This window comes from Trichechus manatus, unplaced genomic scaffold, assembly GCF_000243295.1.
Source record: "Trichechus manatus latirostris isolate Lorelei unplaced genomic scaffold, TriManLat1.0 scaffold00015, whole genome shotgun sequence".
Taxonomy (NCBI): domain Eukaryota; kingdom Metazoa; phylum Chordata; class Mammalia; order Sirenia; family Trichechidae; genus Trichechus; species Trichechus manatus.
In genome coordinates, this window is record NW_004443951.1 from 3154689 (window position 1) to 3173175 (window position 18487).

At 36.6% G+C, this 18487-nt stretch overlaps 1 protein-coding gene across 9 annotated transcripts in view; it reads left to right on the forward strand.

Annotated features, from left to right (window-relative positions):
• Positions 1–18487, forward strand: part of TUT4 (terminal uridylyl transferase 4) — a 149553-nt gene that overhangs the window by 107115 nt on the left and 23951 nt on the right. For all 9 annotated transcript variants that reach the window (XM_023727063.1, XM_023727066.1, XM_023727065.1 and 6 more), the window contains 7 exons: positions 2497–2583; positions 7698–7801; positions 10383–10440; positions 10533–10636; positions 10926–11015; positions 13697–13810; positions 18386–18463. In XM_023727063.1, coding sequence (XP_023582831.1) covers positions 2497–2583; positions 7698–7801; positions 10383–10440; positions 10533–10636; positions 10926–11015; positions 13697–13810; positions 18386–18463 — 635 coding nt within the window. The remainder of the gene's footprint in view (positions 1–2496; positions 2584–7697; positions 7802–10382; positions 10441–10532; positions 10637–10925; positions 11016–13696; positions 13811–18385; positions 18464–18487) is intronic.

The window sequence follows — 18487 nt, forward strand, 5'->3', positions numbered from 1 at the left end:
GGAGACTCCCTTTCGTCTGATTGGCTACTCACAGTATATTCAATCATGGGAGTGATTACATTAAAACACGGAGAATCGTGGCCCAGCCAAGCTGACACACAATCTTAACCATCACAGTTATAAAAAGAGCAATAGAGGGATATAGGCTATAATGGTATTTTGGGGAAAGTCTTGAATATCTTTGTTCAGCATACACTTAATGGAATACCTGGGATACACCTTCACTCAGAAAACATTTATGAATTAAGTTGTGTGTCCCAGGTAAGATAAAATTTCTGCTACCGTCTGTTATATTTAGTGCCTCATTGTAATCCTTTTCTCCTGCTCCTCCTGCTAGGAAACCACTGATCTTCTTTCTTTCATTATAGACTACGTTGCACTTTCTAGAGTCTTATATAAATAGACTCACATAAAATGTACTCTTTTTTTTGTCTCACTTCTTTCACTCAGCATTATTTTGGGGTTCATCCCTGCTGTTGTGTTTATCAGTGGTACATTCTTTTTTATTGCTGAGTAGTAGTCCATCATATTGATATATCACAATTCATTCTTTTCATTTGTTGATGCATATTTGGGTTGTTTACATATTTTGGCTATTCCCAATAAATCTGCCATGCAAATTTGTGTACAAGTCTGGGCTCGGACATATGCTTTCATTACTCTTGGATAAATACCTAGATAGGGAATGGCTAGGTCATGGCACGTTTTTTTTTAGCAGCTTTATTGAGATGTAATTTTCTACATGCGTTTTTGTTTATTCAATCACTTATTTATCTCATAAGTATGGACTTATGAATATTTTATTTTATGAATATTTTATTTATCCTTTGGGTTATAATCCAATATTACTTTATTTTTTTGCTCAAATTATTCCAGCTTTGGCCATTTGGAGCTCTTTTAGTTTGCTCCGATGTCTTTTTGACATACTCCCATCAACGTGTTGTTGTTTTAGCAGTTTCTTACTTTCTGGCACTATAAGATACTCTAGGCTCATCTTGTTTATTTTCTGCCCCAGTCCTAGAATCAGCCATTTCTCCAAGGAGCCCTGGTTCCTTTTCTTGGAGAATGGCATTAGAAACCAAGGTGTGGGTACTGGGTGTACTTATTGCTATTAGGGTATAGTTGCTTCTAGTCCTTCTCAGCTGACAGACTAAGAAAATATATACTAACTCCTCTATATACACATTTCTATAAATATTTCTGTATGTGACCATCAGTATCTATATTACGCTAAACACTAGTTTATACTGATGTCTCCAACTCTTAACATATTACCATATGGGTCATTCTAGCTTTTCCCCTTGTTGATAGGTAAACTCCTACCCCAACAGTGAGAAACCTGGCTCCCGCCATCTGCATCTATTTACTTAATTGTTTCATTCTAGCATACATGTATAGTAGTGTCAGAATTGTTAACCTTTATCCCCATGGGAAACAACTTTATCAACTAGTGTGTCACGCTTATATGCAGTTCCCTTTGCCTTTAGTCTTACTCCATTCATTTCCAGAGTTGCTAAGGATGGCATCCTTTCCTCCACTTCCTTGAGTGAAGTTGTTTCATACATTTGTAATACAGTTAAATTCTTTTGTCACAGTCTGCATTCTATCCTAGGATCCCCAAACTCGCAAATGATTTTTAAAAAATTTGCATACATTAAGGTTCTTTCTTTGTGCTGCAATGTACTATGGGTTTTGACAATGGCATTGTATCATGTAGCCACTATTATAGTAGCATACAGAATAGGTTTATTGCCTTAAAAAAAATCGTCTGTGCCTCATTTATTCAGCCCTCCCTCTTCCACCTGAGCCCTGGCAAACACTGATACCACATTTGTTTTTTTTAAAGGTAAATGTTAATTTAATTCATTACAGAAGATTCTTAGTAAACTACTGTTTTGTTCCCATTACAGTATTAACTCTGAAGAAGAAACGACTTCTGTTCTTAAGGACTGTATGGTCTTATTTGGAGAAATAAGTTGAATATGAATGAAATAACTGGAAAATGAAAAAGTATAAAATCAGGTGCTAGACTGTGGCAAGAGCAGTTTAGAGGACTAAGGAAATTCAGTTAAGGAAGACTCATTGAAGGCCATGGTTAGGGAAAGCAGGTTATAGGTAGAATGTGAATCTTGACCAGGCATTTGAGGGAAGTATAAGGTTTGAATGGGCCAGGTACCTAATGTAAAAATACAAGTAGAGTCTTAACGGGAGGAATAAACTGTCAAGGCTATGGGGGAGAGTGGAATGTCTGAATAAAACACTCGAAGTAAATATATGTTGTTGATATTCCTAGGGAAAATGATCATATGAAATGTACATTGCCATTTACAAATTATTTTGTGTTGTCCCCCATCCCTTCCCCAGTAACATTCATAGTTTTAAAATCAGAGAAGTCAACAAATAATGAAGAAACTGTAAGTAAAATTTCTAGGGTAAAAAGTCGAAGATGTTTTCAGATTCTGTTCCTCTTACTGTTTTTTTCCTTTTTTCCCTTAGATGAGTTATCACCACCTTTCTCTGAACAGCACAACAGGGAACAAATTTTAATTGGTTTGGAAAAGTTTATTCAAAAAGAATATGATGGTATGTCATAGGTTAAAAATTGATTGCTGTGGTTATTACAGTCCCTTGGTCTTGAGTTTCATTCATTTAAAATATGTTTATTAAATGTTATATGTTAGATACTATTCTAGGTGCTGGGGATACGGTGCTAATAAGAGAGGTGAAACCCGTTCTCATGAAGTTTACATTCCAAAGGGAGAGACAAACAGTCAACTAACATAAGCATATAATGTAATGTCAGGAAATAATAAGTGCTATGAAGAAAAGTATAAGAGATAAGATGACAGAAGTGATGGGGTGTAGGGCAGGTCTCTCTGATAAGGTCAAATTTGAGCAGAGCCCTGAATGACATGATGGAACAAGTTATGTGAGTATTCAATAGAAGAACAGTCTACTGTGAAAGAATATCGGTGATAAGGACCTCAAGACTGGATTATCCTTACCGTGTTTGAAGAGCAGCCAAGAGTTCAGCATGGCTGGGGTGGAGTGAGGGAGGAAGAGTAGTAGAAAGATGAAGTCAGAGAGGTTTGGATTGAATCATTAGGGCTTTATGGATAATGGTATCAGGGCTTTGGATTTTATTCTTTGTGTCTAACAAGAGGCTTTTGTAGGTTTTTTTTGGCAGAGAAGTGATGTGATTTGAGAGAATAAACTGTGTTAGGATGCTGTTGTGTAAGCCAGGTGAGATATAATAGTAATTTGGACTAGAGTAGTTTTGGAGGAGTACATGAGAAATAGTCAAATTTGGGATGTATTTTGAAGGTAGAACCAACACGATTTGCTGATACATTGCATGTGAGATGTGGGAGAAAGAAAGGAGTAAGGATGATTTCAAGGTGTTCAACCTCCGTAGGTGGATGGTACTATTAACTGAGATAGCAAAGATAGTAGAAGGAGAAGTAGGTTTGGGGAATGGCGGTGAAGAATTAAGAGTTCTGTGACCAGATATTTTAGAAAAGGTTGAACAGTTGATTTATAACCATAATGAATTTCTGCTTTTAAAAGATGATGTGTTATGTGCTAAAATTTCTATTTATTAAAAATTTAATTTGTTAGTATATAAAGGATTGAGCAAATCTAATTCCTTGTTTTATTAGACTCAAGATCATTTTTATTTACTGGTGAACATAGCTTCTTTTATGCTTCTCACTTTTCATGGAAATTGTAAGTAGACATCAGAATTGGATAGGAGGACTAAATTTTGAAAATACAGAATTTGTTATCTAAGTGTGTAGTCCAATTCTTTTAGGCACAGCTTGTTTGAAGCTATTACTGAATGACACTGAGTATGAAGGGATTGGTTGTTAGGGGCTGTCCAGTCGGTTCTGACTCATAGTGACCCTGTGTACAACAGAACGAACACTGCCTGATCCTGCATCATCCTCAGAATCGTTGCTAAGTTTGAGCTCATTGTTGCAGCCACTATGTCAGTCTGTCTCCTTGAGGGTCTTCCTTTTTTTCTATGACCCTCTACTTCACGAAGCATAATGTCCCTCTCTAGGGACTAGTCCCTCCTAATAATATGTCCAGAGTACGAAAGATAAAGCCTTGCCATCCTTGCTTCTAAGAAGCATTCTGGCTGTACTTCCAAGACAGACTTGTTGGTTCTTCTGGCAGTCGATCGTATATTCAGTATTCTTCACCAATGCCATAATTTAAAGGTATCAGTTCTTCTTCAGTCTTCCTTATTCATTGACCTGCTTTTGCATGCATATGAGTTGATTGAAAATACCATGGCTTGGTCAGGTGCACCTTAGTCCTCAAAGTGACATCTTTGCATTTTAACACTTTAAAGAGGTCTTTTGCAGCACATTTGCCCAATGCAATATATCCTTTGATTTCTTGACAGCTGCTTCCTTGGGCATTGATTGATTACTTCCAGGTAAAATGAAATCCTTGATAACGTCAGTCTTTTCTCCGTTCGTTTATCATGATGTTGCTTATTGGTCCAGTTGTGAAGATTTTTGTTTTCTGTATGTTGAGGTGTAATCCATCCTGAAGGCTGTAGTCTTTGATCTTCATTAGTTAGTGCTTCAAGTCCTCTTGACGTTCAGCAAGCAAGGTTGTGTCATCTGCATAATGTAGGTTGTTAATGAGTCTTCCTCCTATCTTGATGCCATGTTTTTTTCATATAATCCAGCTTCTTGGATTATTTGCTAAGCATACAGACTGAATAAGTATGGTGAAAGGATACAACCCTGACACACACCTTTCCTGATTTTAAACCACGCAGTATCCCCTTGTTCTTTTTGAACAGCTGCCTCTTGGTCTGTGAACAGGTTCCTCATGAGCACAATTAAGTGTTCTGGAATTCCCATTCTTCACAGTGTTATCCATAATTTGTTATGATCCACACAGTTGAATGCTTTTGCATAGTCAATAAAACACAGGTAAACATCTTTCTGGTATTCTCTGCTTTCAGTCTAAATCCATCTAACACAAGCAGTGATATCCTTCCTTCAGTGTCCTCTTCTGACTCTGGCTTGAATTTCTCACAGTTCCCTGTCGATGTACTGCTGCAGCTGGTTTTGAATTATGTCCAGCAAAATTTCACTTGTGTGTGAGATTAATGATACTGTTAGATTATTATTGCATTCTCTTCAATCACCTTTCTTTGGAATGGGCACAAATATGGATCTCTTCTAGTCAGTTGGCCGGGTAGCTGTCTTCCAAATTTCTTGGCATAGACGAGTGAGCACTCCCAGCGTTGTATCCATTTGTTGAAACATCTCAATTTCTATTCTGTCAGTTCCTGAAGCCTTTTTTCGCCAGTGCCTTCAGTGCAGCTTGAACTTCTTCCTTCAGTACCAATCTTGATTATATGCTACCTCCTGAAATGAATGCATGTCAACCAGTTCTTTTTGGTACAGTCACTCCGGTTATTCCTTCCATCTTCTGTTGATGCTTCCTGTGTTGTTCAATATTTTGCACATAGAATCCTTCAGTATTCCAACTTGAGGCTTGAATTTTTTCTTCAGTTCTTTCAGCTTTAGAAATGCTGAGTGTGTTTTTCCCTTTTGGTTTTCTAACTCCAGGACTTTGCACATTTCATTATAATAGTTTACTTTGTCTTCTTGAGCCCCCTTTGAAATCTTCTGTTCAGCTCTTTTACTTCATCATTTCTTCTGTTCACTTTAGCTACTCTACATTCAAGAACAAGTTTCAGAGTCTCTTCTGACATCTGTTTTGGTCTTTTCTTTCCTTCCTGTCTTTCTAATGACCTTTTACTTTCTTCGTGTATAATGTCTTTGATGTCATCCACAACTTGTCTGGTCTTTGGTCATTAGTATTCAGTGTGTCACATCTATTCTTGAGATGGTCTTTAAACTTAGGTGGGATATAGTCAAGTAATACTTTGGCTGTTGTGGACTTATTTTAATTTGCTTCAGCTTCAACTTGAACTTGCGTATGAGCAATTGATGGTCTGTTCTGCAGTTGGCCCCTGGCCTCATTCTGACTGATGATATTGAGCTTCTCCATCATCTCTTTCCACAGATGTAGTCGATTTGATTCCAGTGTATTCCATCTGATGAAGTCCACATGTATAGTCGCCATTTATGTTGTTGAAAAAAAAGATATTTGCAATGAAGAAGTCATTGGTCTTGCAAAATTCTGTCATGCAATCTCCGGCGTTGTTTCTGTCACCAAGGCCATATTTTCCAACTACTGATCCTTCTTCGTTTCCAACTTTTGCATTCCAATCACCAGTAATTATCTGTGCATCTTGATTACATGTTTGATCAATTTCAGACTGTAGAAGTTGGTAAAAATCTTCAGTTTCTTTATTTTTGGTGTTAGTAGTTGGTGCATAAATTTAAATAATAGTTTTATGAAGGGATAACTCTTTATCATAATTTATTCAGGTGGATAGATCACTTACTGTTTAAAAAATTTTTTTATTGAGCTTCTTGTTGTTGTGTGCTGTCAAGTCGGTTCTGACTCATAGGGACCCTATAGGGCAGGGTGGAACTGCCCCGTAGGGTTTCCAAGGCTGTAACTTTTATGGGAGCAGATCGCCATGTCTTCTTCTGCGGAGCCACTGGGTGAGTTCGAACTGCCGGCCTTTCGCTTAGTAGCTGAGAACTTAACCATTGCACTGCCGGGGCTCCTGATCAGTGTCTTTTGGGAGAAGAATTAATCATGTGTACTAAAGGTGATGTTTGTATAATTACTTGAATTGTGCCCTGAAAGAACTAGTTTACTTCCAAGAGATAAATCCCCAGATACGGATCTTAACTATTCGTAGTGATACTGAGAAAAAGCAGATCAAGTTAAAAAAAAAAAAATTGCATTGCCATCGAGTTGTTTCTGACTCTTAGCAACCCTATAGGACAGAGTAGAACTGCCCCATAGGGTTTCTAAGGCTGTAATCTTTATAGAAGCAGACTGCCACATTTTTCTCTTGTGGAGTGACTGGGGGGTTGGAACCACTGCCCTTTTGATTAACAGCCAAGCACTTGATTATTGCACCACCAGGGCTCCTTAGATTGATTTAAGAGATAGGTAAGTTGGAAAGGCTAAAGGACTTGGTGACTGTTTAGATGTGAAGGTTGAGAGAAGAGAGGAGTTAAGTACAGCACCCATATTTCTGACTTGAGCAACTGAGTAGATCATGGTACTGTCTACTGAGAATTAGAAACAAAAAAACAAAAACAGTTGCCCTTGAGTTGATTCCAACTCATGGCAACCCAAGGTGTGTAGAGTAGAACTGCACTCTATAGGGTTTTTGTGGCTGTGACATTTTGGAAGCACATTGCCAGGCCTTCCAAGGCACCTCTGGGTGGATATCAGCTGCCAACTTTTCAGTCAGTAGTTGGGCACTTAACTATTTGCGCCACCCAGGGACTCCTGGTAGGTTTGAGGTGAAGTTGATGAGTATAGTTTTTGGCATGGTTGAATTTATGATGCATGTGGAAAAGTGGAAAAGGCAGTTAGATAACATGGGTATAAGAATTTAGGCAACAGATCTAAGTTTGAGATGAATATTTTGGAATTTCTCAGTTTATCGCCAGTGGTAGGTAATTTAAACGAAAGAAATGGACAAGAATCACCTTGTGTTCGGGCATTAGTAAATAATAGAAGACTTCTCTTTTCTACCAATTGTAAGACTTTTGTTTTTATTTTCCTTTGCTTAGAAAAGGCAAGATTGTGCTTATTTGGCTCTTCTAAGAATGGATTTGGATTTCGTGATAGTGACCTGGATATTTGTATGACCCTGGAAGGTCACGAAAATGCTGAGGTAAGAGTATTTGGAGAGGGATGTGGATGTTTATTTTATTCCAATGATGAATCTGTTTTCAATTTCTTATGTAATACTGATAAAATACATGGTGTCATTCTTTGTATCAGCATACTAGCAATAGCAGTGTTTGAAACGTAAAAGCATTCGCATTGTCAGTTTAGAAGACATTGAAGTGTTAAAGTAAGTAAGTTTACTGTTTCAGTGATTTTGTAATGTAAAAGCCATTTTTATGCATTGTCACTGAGTTACAAATGCTTTGTAATGAATTTTGGAAAAAAAGTTGCTGTACCAGAGTTGGAAATTTTCATTAGAACTAATGAAATGTTGATGCTTCAGTTCTGTAGTGAACGCTGATCTCTTGTGCTATGTCTTTCGATATCTCTTCCATTAGATGATATTTTTGTACAACTGTAGATAGAAAATGCAGGGGGCCATTAATTTATAAATAGGTTCTATTCTAAAAGGTAATTATAATGTTATATAGATTTCTAAGAGCTTTTAGAAGCTCATTTTGGGCAGGGAGGGGAGCTAACATTTATTGAGTCCCCAGTATACACTTCTACATACATTATCTCACTTCATTCTTACAACCACCTTCGAGGTAGGTATTATTTCCCCCATTTTACAGATGAGGAAACTGAGGCTTTGAGAGATAAACTGACTTGCCCAAGTTCACACAGCTAGTAAGTGTTGGAGCCGGGATTCGTACCCAGGTCTGTCTGACTCCAGAGCCCATGTTTTTTCCATTATAGCTCACTGCCTTTCTATAATTTATTTAACCCATATGTAGCTGGAATATAGTACTAATAGTACTGTAGAACCTAACCACTACTTTCTGAAATTGAAAATTTTCTGAGTTCCACTGTGAGATGCCAGGAGCAGACCTTCCCCCAGTGCAGTCTCAGCAGTGAGAATGGGAACATATGCATTCCTCCTTTGTGTACCAGGTCTCTACAGTGTGAGTGAGATTGTCCAAGCTCCAGTAGAGAAAGAGACTGATTGGATAGGAAAGCAGTGTCCTAGACCTTCCTAGTAGCAAGTAGAAAAGGAGGGGGCCTTTGTAATTGCTCAGTCCTTTCCCAGCATAGCTATTGGTATCTATGTTTCAAAATTAGGGACTGCTTGTAAGATTGGGGTGAGGCCAAGCTTCTGGCATCTGTAGTGGTGTCAGTATAGCCTCTGTTGCATTATAAAAGAATTCAGCAGATTAGTGTACCTGTGCGTTTCTGAAATAGTTCTTTAAAAGAGTGGTTTTTAAATTGTTAGACATGGAGTAAAGATGGCAGTGACATCTGGTAGAGTCTTATTTCTGGCTCTAAGAAATTGTTTCCGGTTTTTATCAACATTTTCTTGTTCTATAAAGAAACTGAAAAATTGCAAATATTTTCTTTGTTTTCCTTAACTAACTTCTACTTAGTGCCACCTACTGGAAAGAGGTTGTCCTTTCTCCATTTTGAAGTGGAAGAATTGAGAGAATAGGAAATGATTTTTACCCAGGGAGGAGGTTATAGTTTTATATATCTTCCTTGTAAAATTTAATAATCAAACTTTTAATCACTAAAGACTTGTATATTATAATCTGTGCCATTCACGTTGGGCATTTAAACAATGAAAAAGAATACATTATTTTCTTTTATATTATTCATAAATGAAATCTAAAATTTACTATAAATTGTATGCCTTGAAATCCCCAGCTTACGCTGCAATGGTTGTTGCTTTCTTGTAGCTAGTAAGAGTATGTTGGGGATACACAAAAGTGATTTTAATAATAACTGTGGGGATTTGAAATATATATCCTTCACCTTAATCCAGCTAATTTATAATGCCATTATTCTCCCTGTTCCTTGCATTATGATTATCATTACCATACCAACTCTGCTGTTTCTGTGGTGGTTTTTAAAAAGTAACACATTTGCAGAGGTAAGAATTTCTTTAGAGTTAAGTGCTGGTAATAATAGGATTATCTTTCTTTTCCTCATCAATATGATGATAATAAATTTTGTGCCAGGCATGCTGCTGAATGCTTTACATTATTTGTCTCATGTAGTCCTCCTAACAACTGTATAGGACAAGAGTTTATAATTATTGTGATTTTATAGAAAAGTAATGTGAAGCTCAGAGGGATTAAGATTTCTTTAGAGTCACACAGCTAGTTAATGCTTAGTTCAAGATTTGAATTCAGGTTTGTCTAAATTTAGAGCCTTTGTTCTTAAGCACGGTAATGTTTTGCCTTCACCAAACCCATTTCTACTTGTTTATTCACACAGTGAAAATTATTCTTCTCTCTGTGTGCTTCTCAAACCTTAATGTGCATATAAATTTCCTGGGGATCTTGTTAAAGGCAGATTATGATTCAGTAGACTGGGGTGGGACCTGAGATTCTGTAGTTCTGTCAGGTTTCCAGATGATGCTGATACTGTGGGTCTCTGGACTACATACTTTAAGTGGCAAGGTAGTAGAGCTTTATGGCTGGAAATTATAAATGCTAGTATTAAATGCCTAAGGTACAATTTGCACAAGGCCAGATTGAGTTGGACAAATGATTTTTAATTTATTATTTATTTCTTTTGTTTTTTAGAAATTAAATTGTAAGGAAATAATTGAAAATTTGGCAAAAATTCTTAAGAGACATCCAGGTATGAATTTTTAATTATAGTTTAAAACGAAAGAAAATATATTTTAGCATTATAAAAATTATTTAACTTACTGAAGTTTTTTTTTAAATCAGGTTTAAGAAACATTTTGCCTATAACTACTGCCAAAGTGCCTATAGTAAAATTTGAACACAGACGAAGTGGGTTAGAAGGAGACATCAGTTTGTATAATACATTGGTAAGTTTCCCCTTATGAACAGGTCAGGTATGGTTATGCTTGTGATTTTAAAAAATGTTTACAGATGACTGACTATACTTTATATTTAAAACTTTCAAATGTGATTGGAACTAAGAAAAAAATTTCAACCATCTTGATATTTTCTTCAAATTGAAGATTAGTTTTTGTTTGACTTGTTTACAGGTATTTTAAGTTTTACATTTATGTATATTCTGTTATGTATTGTATCTTTCTATATGATTTGTAAATTAAAATTTGAAATGCTTTCAAATATGTGATTATTTTATAGGCTCAGCATAACACAAGAATGCTAGCTACTTATGCAGCTATTGATCCTAGAGTGCAGTACTTGGGATATACTATGAAAGTGTTTGCTAAGGTATTTACAAAAAAGTTTATGATTTGCTTCGTTATAATATATCCATGGATAGTTAAAATGAAACATACTGTTGTCAGATTTGTGAAAAATGTCTTAGTTTGTTTACCTGAGCTTTTAAAAAAAAGGTACTCAATATTAGATGGGTTGGATTTATACCAATTAGAATAGGGTAGTTTTTAGTTTTTTCCTGTGTGTGCTCTATTCACATGTGCAACACAGTACTAAATTTCTCAGTAGTGAAATTTCTTAATTCAGTAATGATTTTGAACCTCAGACATGGAGTTTGACCTACCATCCTAGTTGAGAATCTCTGGGTTAGAAAATGTGGTATTTGGGTTTAGTGGTAAATATTTCTGGCCAAGGAAATAAAGCCAAAACCATATCAATAAGACTTACGCTTCTCATGTTATAGCACTTATCATACACATTTTCTTTTTATTTTGCTAAATGTGTAAACTTCATGAAGGCAGTGACCTCTGTATCACTAGTTCAGGGCAGTGCCTGATTTATGGTAGCTGCTCAGTAAATATTTGTTTAATGAATGTGTTAGTGGAAGAGTTTTAACAGGGAAGTTACTTGGTCAGTGTAAAAATGGCGTGGGGGTGGAGTCTGACCTACTCTAACTTCAGAGGAGGGAGGAGAATCAAGATCAACAGCGCAAGGCTGATTCCTGTGAGGCAGAGGTCAGACATGCCTCCTCTCTCCCCTATCTTTACCAATTCTGACACCAGCCGTTCCTCCTATGTCTCTGCTTCTCTGTTGGGTTCGATAATTCATTGCAATGGCGACACAAAACTCAAAACACTCACGATTATGGGGTTTATTAGAGAAGTAACAGGTTGTACAGTTTAGGCTTAGGAACACTCAGGATACAGTTTTTCCATCAGGACAGCCTCTTCCCAGCCATGCTCACAGGCAGGCTTTTCCCTGGCCCTGGGCCTCTGCTCTGCTCAGGCAAGTGTTACAAAGCTCTTTTAGCTCTGCCAGTAAGTGCCCAGAGGCACCCTACTCCACCATTAAGGTTTGGCCCAAAGGCACTCAGCTTTCTTGCTGTGTGGTAAGGGAAGCCCACTGTCCCATCTCCCCGTCCTATCCCTCCTGCTGACATTTCTCTGCCATCACTTTTTGCCGTCTTCAGTGTTCCAGCTCTCTGTCTCCTGGGTCCGGGAGCTTCTCAGTGCAGGGATCCCGGTTCCAAAGAATGTGCTCTCCTCTTCTGGCTGTCCTTCGTTGGTGGTAGTGGATCCTCTCTTTCCCACCTCTGGCATGGCTCATTTCAAGTCCAGCGGGATGACAAAACTGACCAATCCCTTTGGTGGGCCACATTTATCCTATCTGCACAGTCCTGCCCAGTCCTGGGTGGGAGTTAGAAGACCATGGTGAGAAAGGCCACAGAAAAGCAATTCATTGCACCACAGTCAGATTTTCATTTCATAAAGCTCCCTCTTCCAACAGGGAGGCATATTTGTTCAGATATTCTTATACATCTCTTTGTGGATAAAGGGCATCTTAAGGGGAAAAAAAAAGCACATACTGCAAATCAGACTTGAGATAACTACTTTCTAGATTCATTTCACAAAATAACTTAACATGGTGATTTTGTACATGGAGTTAGTAAAACCAAGTGGTTCGTATAAGAAAATTATTCCTCTCTCTCTATATGCAGATAACAGCTGAATCTTTAGTTAAGGGGAAAAGTTTCTGAGGATTCTTCTAGGATTTTGTTTGTCTTTTGCTTTTAATTAAAAATTTTTTTGAATAGCCAACATATTCATATGGTTTAGAATTTACAAGATCTAAAAGGGTTTATGGTGAAAAATCTACCATGTACACCCATCTCCTAGCCAATGTTAAAAGTTCCTCTCTATCTTCCTAGAAATACATTATACCAGAATATGCAAATATATAAATCCTCTCCCCCATTTTTAATACAAGTGTAAACCCAGTATAAACATTGTTCTTCACTTTGCTTTTTTCACTTAGCAATAGATCTATTAAATATACAAAGAGCTTCCTTGTTCTTTTTTTAATGGCAGGAGATTATTCCATTATGTGTATATTCCACAATTTTTTAAACCATTGCATTACAGATGAACCTTGTGTCTGGGTTTTCGCTGTTACAAAAATGCTGCAGTGAAAAGCTTATTATTTAGTCATTTCACACCTTTTCTGGTGTATTTGTAGTATAAATTCTTAGAACACAATTAGATTAAAGGCCATGTGCTTTTCTCATTTTGATATTACCAAACTATTCTTTATAGAGTTGGTACCAGTTTACCATATTTTTATGCAAATAAAGTGTGCCTTCTGCATTTGTTTGCCGCCAGTGCTCCCTCGCCCCCTGTGAGGCACCCTCACAAGTGCCACCATGCCAATCCTCTTCTATATGTTGCTGTAAAAAAAATTAGCATAGCCCAGTTACAAAAATACCTCATGGGGAGAGAGCACAGCCGGCAAACAAACACAGAAGGAGCATGTTATTTGCATAAAAATATGGTATACTCTCAAATGTAATGTATGACAGTGCTGTGTCTGCATACCATCTATAATAGTTTATTATTGAACTTTTGGATATTTGCCAGTTCAATGGCTTTAAAAAATATATCTCAGATTAGTCAGTACTTCTGTGTTTAATGAGAACCTCAAGTTGTATTTTCAGTCATTATTTTATGTTTCTTTAGCGATGTGACATTGGAGATGCTTCCAGGGGAAGTTTATCTTCATATGCATATATCCTCATGGTGCTGTACTTCCTACAGCAGAGAAAACCACCTGTTATCCCAGTTCTACAAGAGGTAGGTTTTTAAGAAAACTATAAAGGAATTTCTTGTGCAAACAATAGATTTAGCACAGTATATCTTGCTCACTTTATTATATGAAGGATTTTCCCATCATGAATGTCCTAAGTTTTTTCTTCCATTAATCATATAATCAAGTATGATGAATCTTTCAAAAATTTTTATTATATGGGAGAATATAGATTATCAGAGAATATTAGATGAAGAGAACCACTGAATATCTTTTGGGAACTTTTTGTATTTCAGTCCTATTATGCTGCAGGTAATTATACAATTTTTGTGGCCAGCCATTAACTCACATATATTTCTGAACTCATATATATTTCAGTTTCTCAGATGCAAATACATAAGCTTCTTGTCTCGAGAGTATGATCACTGTCCTGGCAATGAAGTTCGATTTATTCCTGTGTGTACTTTGTTCAAGGAGTCCCGATGGTGCAGTGGTTAAGCGCTCAGCTGCTAACCGAAAGGTTGGTGGTTTGAGCCCACTCAGTGGCTCTGTGGGAGAAAGACCAGGCAATCTGCTCTCGTAAAGATTAAAAAATCGGCTGCCATCGTGTCAGTCTTGACTCATTGTGGCTGTACAGGACAGAGTACAACTGCCCCATAGGGTTTCCAAGGCTGTCAATCTTTATGGAAGCAGACTCCTGCAGAGTGGCTGGTAGGTTCAAACTTCTGACCTTTTGGTTAGCAGCCGAGCGCTTAACCACGGTGCCACCAGGGCATTCTCATAAAGATGACTGCCCATAAAACCCTATGGAGCAGCTCTACTCTGTCACGTGGGGATGCTATGAGTCAAAAATCAACTTGACAGCACCTAACAACAACAACATACATTTAACCTTTTGAATTTTGATTGAGAGCAAATCCAAGGAAATTTTTCATGGTCTCTGTAAAGTCTTGTTAATTGCATCAAGCATGATAATGTATAGTTAAAGAAACAGAGTCCCATTTTGTAGCTAAATAGGCACAGAGGAGTTGTTAATCATCCATCTGTTCCTTCTGATTCTTGGTACAAAGTGGATTTGCAAGCATTAAGGAGGATCCAGTTCTAATTTCTTAGAAGGGTGGTTATTTTGATGCAACAATTTTGAGGTAATTGTTTGTAAAAATCACATATTCTGATTTCACATAAACTTCCATAGTTATGACGAAGAAGGAAACCAGAAAATAGTAAGCCCTGCGATGGTTGTAGATGGCCTTAATAAGTTTTAAAAGGTTCTAATGAATACCGTGTAGTTTTACCAGCATTTCCTTCCCTCTTTTAAACAAATGGTGGAAGGGAAATAAAAATTTAAAATATCCTTTCCTAGCAGAAAGTTTTAAGTTGCTGAATTCATGTTGGGTGATGTGTTTTTAAAAAGGTTGTTCACTATAAGATATCTAAAATTTAACATGAATTAAATTAGGTCTACCCAGAATGGATCACTCTCTGTATTAATCTAATTGATTAGGCTTTAAATTGGGGGATCTTATGCGTGATTGCCTTAGTAATATCACAGCAGCCATTTATCACTTTTGATACAATACTATGGTCAACAAAAATGAACACACAAATTTTGTTTTCATGCTCGTTTGTCTTATGTTCTCTCATTTTATCACCCATGGTTCAAGAGCCATTGAGACAGCATGGTATATGGAAAGAGCAGGGCATTATATTTGGAGCCAAGGAAAACTGGTCTTCTTAATTGTGACAGTGCTACCTTCAGCAAGCTGCCTAACCTCCACAAGTCTGAATTTCATCAACAGTCAAAATGTAATAATAGTAGTATTGATTTTTCAGCGTTTATATAAGAAACAGACAACAAATGCCATTGCATGTAGTAGATACCAAAGTAGGCATTCATAAATGGTGGTTACTTTTACAATTACTTTTACTGTTATTATTGTGTTGTTGTTATTAGCAGCATTATTAACATTATTATTGGAAAAATTTAGGTAGGATTGCATAGTCAACTTTCAAGAACTCTCCCATTATCTGCTTAACAGACAGTGATTGATGAAATGACAGTCCATGGAATGTTTTCCATCATAATGAGCTCTGATTGTGGGGGGCTTTGTGATACATATGGACTGATGATATGTGGATTTTTGCTTCTGGCCTTTTTTGCTTGTCATATGGGACCCCATTGTTCATTGCTCTGGCATCATTTAAGTATTGGTCATTGGCATCGATCAACTTTTGAGGGTAAGGATATGTTTAATGAAGCTGATGATCTCTGGCTCCTTTTGTAATTGAATTTAGATTTTAGTGGGTGGGTATTAAAGACTTAACTAAGAGTGGCTTTTTTGATCATCAACAATATAAAGTTCTTTAGTTCAAAAGGAGCTTTCCGAAGCAGAGAGATTTTGCTGTATTCTAGCAAATCATCATAAATTAAAGCAAATTTTCATTTAAAATTTAATACTTAAGGAGGATTTGGGAGTGTTGTTCACACTTAATATTATGAACTTCTATATTTTCTGAGTTTATGTCACTTAAAATTACAATTTAAATATAGCAGTAGATGTTAAAATATATCGAAATAAGAAAGTAAATAAGGAGATGTACAGGGTTTCCCTTGCACAAATATGCTAGATTTGTTTGGTGAAGTTTTAGAGGGAGGGTTGAGTGCTGAGTGAAGGATGGTTGATGGGAGTGAGATAAAGAGAAGGGGAGAGGGTGGGAAGAGAGAGAGGAAAAGGGAAAGAAAGCGTTTCTGTGTGTACATGGTACGTGTAACGGAACAAGACAATAGCACTAGTGCTTCTAAGGGCTGAAACAGTAAAACAAAGTGGAGAATTAAACACCATGAAACATCAGAGTTCATAAGAACCAGCAAAATGAGAGTTTAGTCACTCTCCAGAGCCTCACAGGTCTACTCTACTGTGTTATCAGCCAACATGGTTGGGTTTGAATCATGGTTGTTGCTCAGAAGTAAGAATTCTTTTTAAAAGAATCAAAGTCTTAAGTAGCTTGTATTATTTCAGTGTCTGATAGATAAATAAAACTGTACAAAGCATGTAATATCTGTAATAGCATCCTAATCTACAAGGGTAAAATATTATACTTCGACCTCTTTTAAAACCTTCACTACTTTCTTGAGGGCAAGATCCCATGTCTTGTTTCAGATATTAATATCTGTAATTTTCAGACTCTTCCTTTTTTGTTTTATGAAATGTCAGAACTTGTACTAGATGATTCTTGGTAACAGTATTTGTTTAAGCTATGTGTGAAAAAGAAAAAAGAAAAAACTTGTCGTTAGCTTAAGTCCCTGGAAACTTGAGTCATGAAATCATGCTTACAGAGTAAATCCATTCATTCAGTAAACATATATTAAGCATTCACTGTGTGGCAGACTTAGGGATGGTAGGCTTTTGGGTTCCAGAGATAAGCTAGTCTCTATCTGTAAGGAACTTAAACCTGAAAGTGAGATTGAAGGGCCAGACATGGTTAATTTTATAAATCACTGTCCTATCTAGAATAGAAGAGACCATAGGGTCTGCTTTATCCTGTTGTTTTAAACTGTATTCTGGTAAGAATTAGGGGTTCTTGGAGCCCTTAAAAGGACCCCATTAGTGTGTGTAGGCTGGATAAGGCATAGGTGGGTATGTTTTCTCCACTCAGGCTTCTATCAGAATACTTCTGATTTTATCTGTTTTACATATTGACCTTCCAAGGAAGGTTGCATATTAGGAAGGGGTTCAACAGCTTAAAAGAAAATAAAAATTGAAACCACAGATCTTTTTAATCTTCTCTTGTTTTCATTGGGAAAATTGGGAACTTAAGGAGTTAATTGTCTTGTCCATAGTTACTGTTTGGCAGGACCAAGACTAGATAGAAATGATGTCTGCTGACTCTGAGCCTTTTGCACTTTCCACTTCATTGCATCTCCCCCGTTAGAGTAAAAGTTCTCCAAATTTTTTGCAGAAGTCAACTGTGCTTATACTACCACCGTATGAAATAGATTTCTTCTTTTAAAATAGCATTACTTTTTCCTGTCACTCCTTCTTTAGGATAGTGAATTACTATTTATAATTAATAATGAAGATCTTGCAATCTTTATTAAGAAGTCAGGGAAAGTTACCTGATTGTCCATTAAAAAAAAAATCAGTGTCTAGGTGCTTCTCAGCCTCATCTGATATGGATAACTAAAGGCACTAGACCTCTGTTCCAAAAATAATAAAATAATACTATTGATTTCATTTGGGTACAGAATCATTAGGTATTATTTATTGTATATTTCTGTACTTGTTATTCTTTGATGAAACTGCTGTTTTCATTTTCTTTTCCTTGTTTTGCCTCATTAATCTTAGACTGAGTATGTTTTGATAGGCCAGATTGCTAGTATTAAATGTGTCATTTGGAAAATCTAATACTCTTCAGATATCCTTTGCCAGTTTTAGTCTTTCAGATACACTTTTTATTCATATAATACTTGGCATCAACTTATTACACCCCATGGCATGTTCTTTTTGATAGAAACATTTCAGTGTGTCTATTACAGGTAGATTCTAAAATGACACAAGATTATTTAGTCCTTTGGATTGGCTGACTTGAAATCTAATAATAAAATTAACTTTTTTTGGCAGATCTTTGATGGAAAACAGATTCCACAGAGAATGGTTGATGGATGGAATGCCTTTTTCTTTGATAAAACAGAAGAACTGGTAATACACTCTTTATGTCATAGA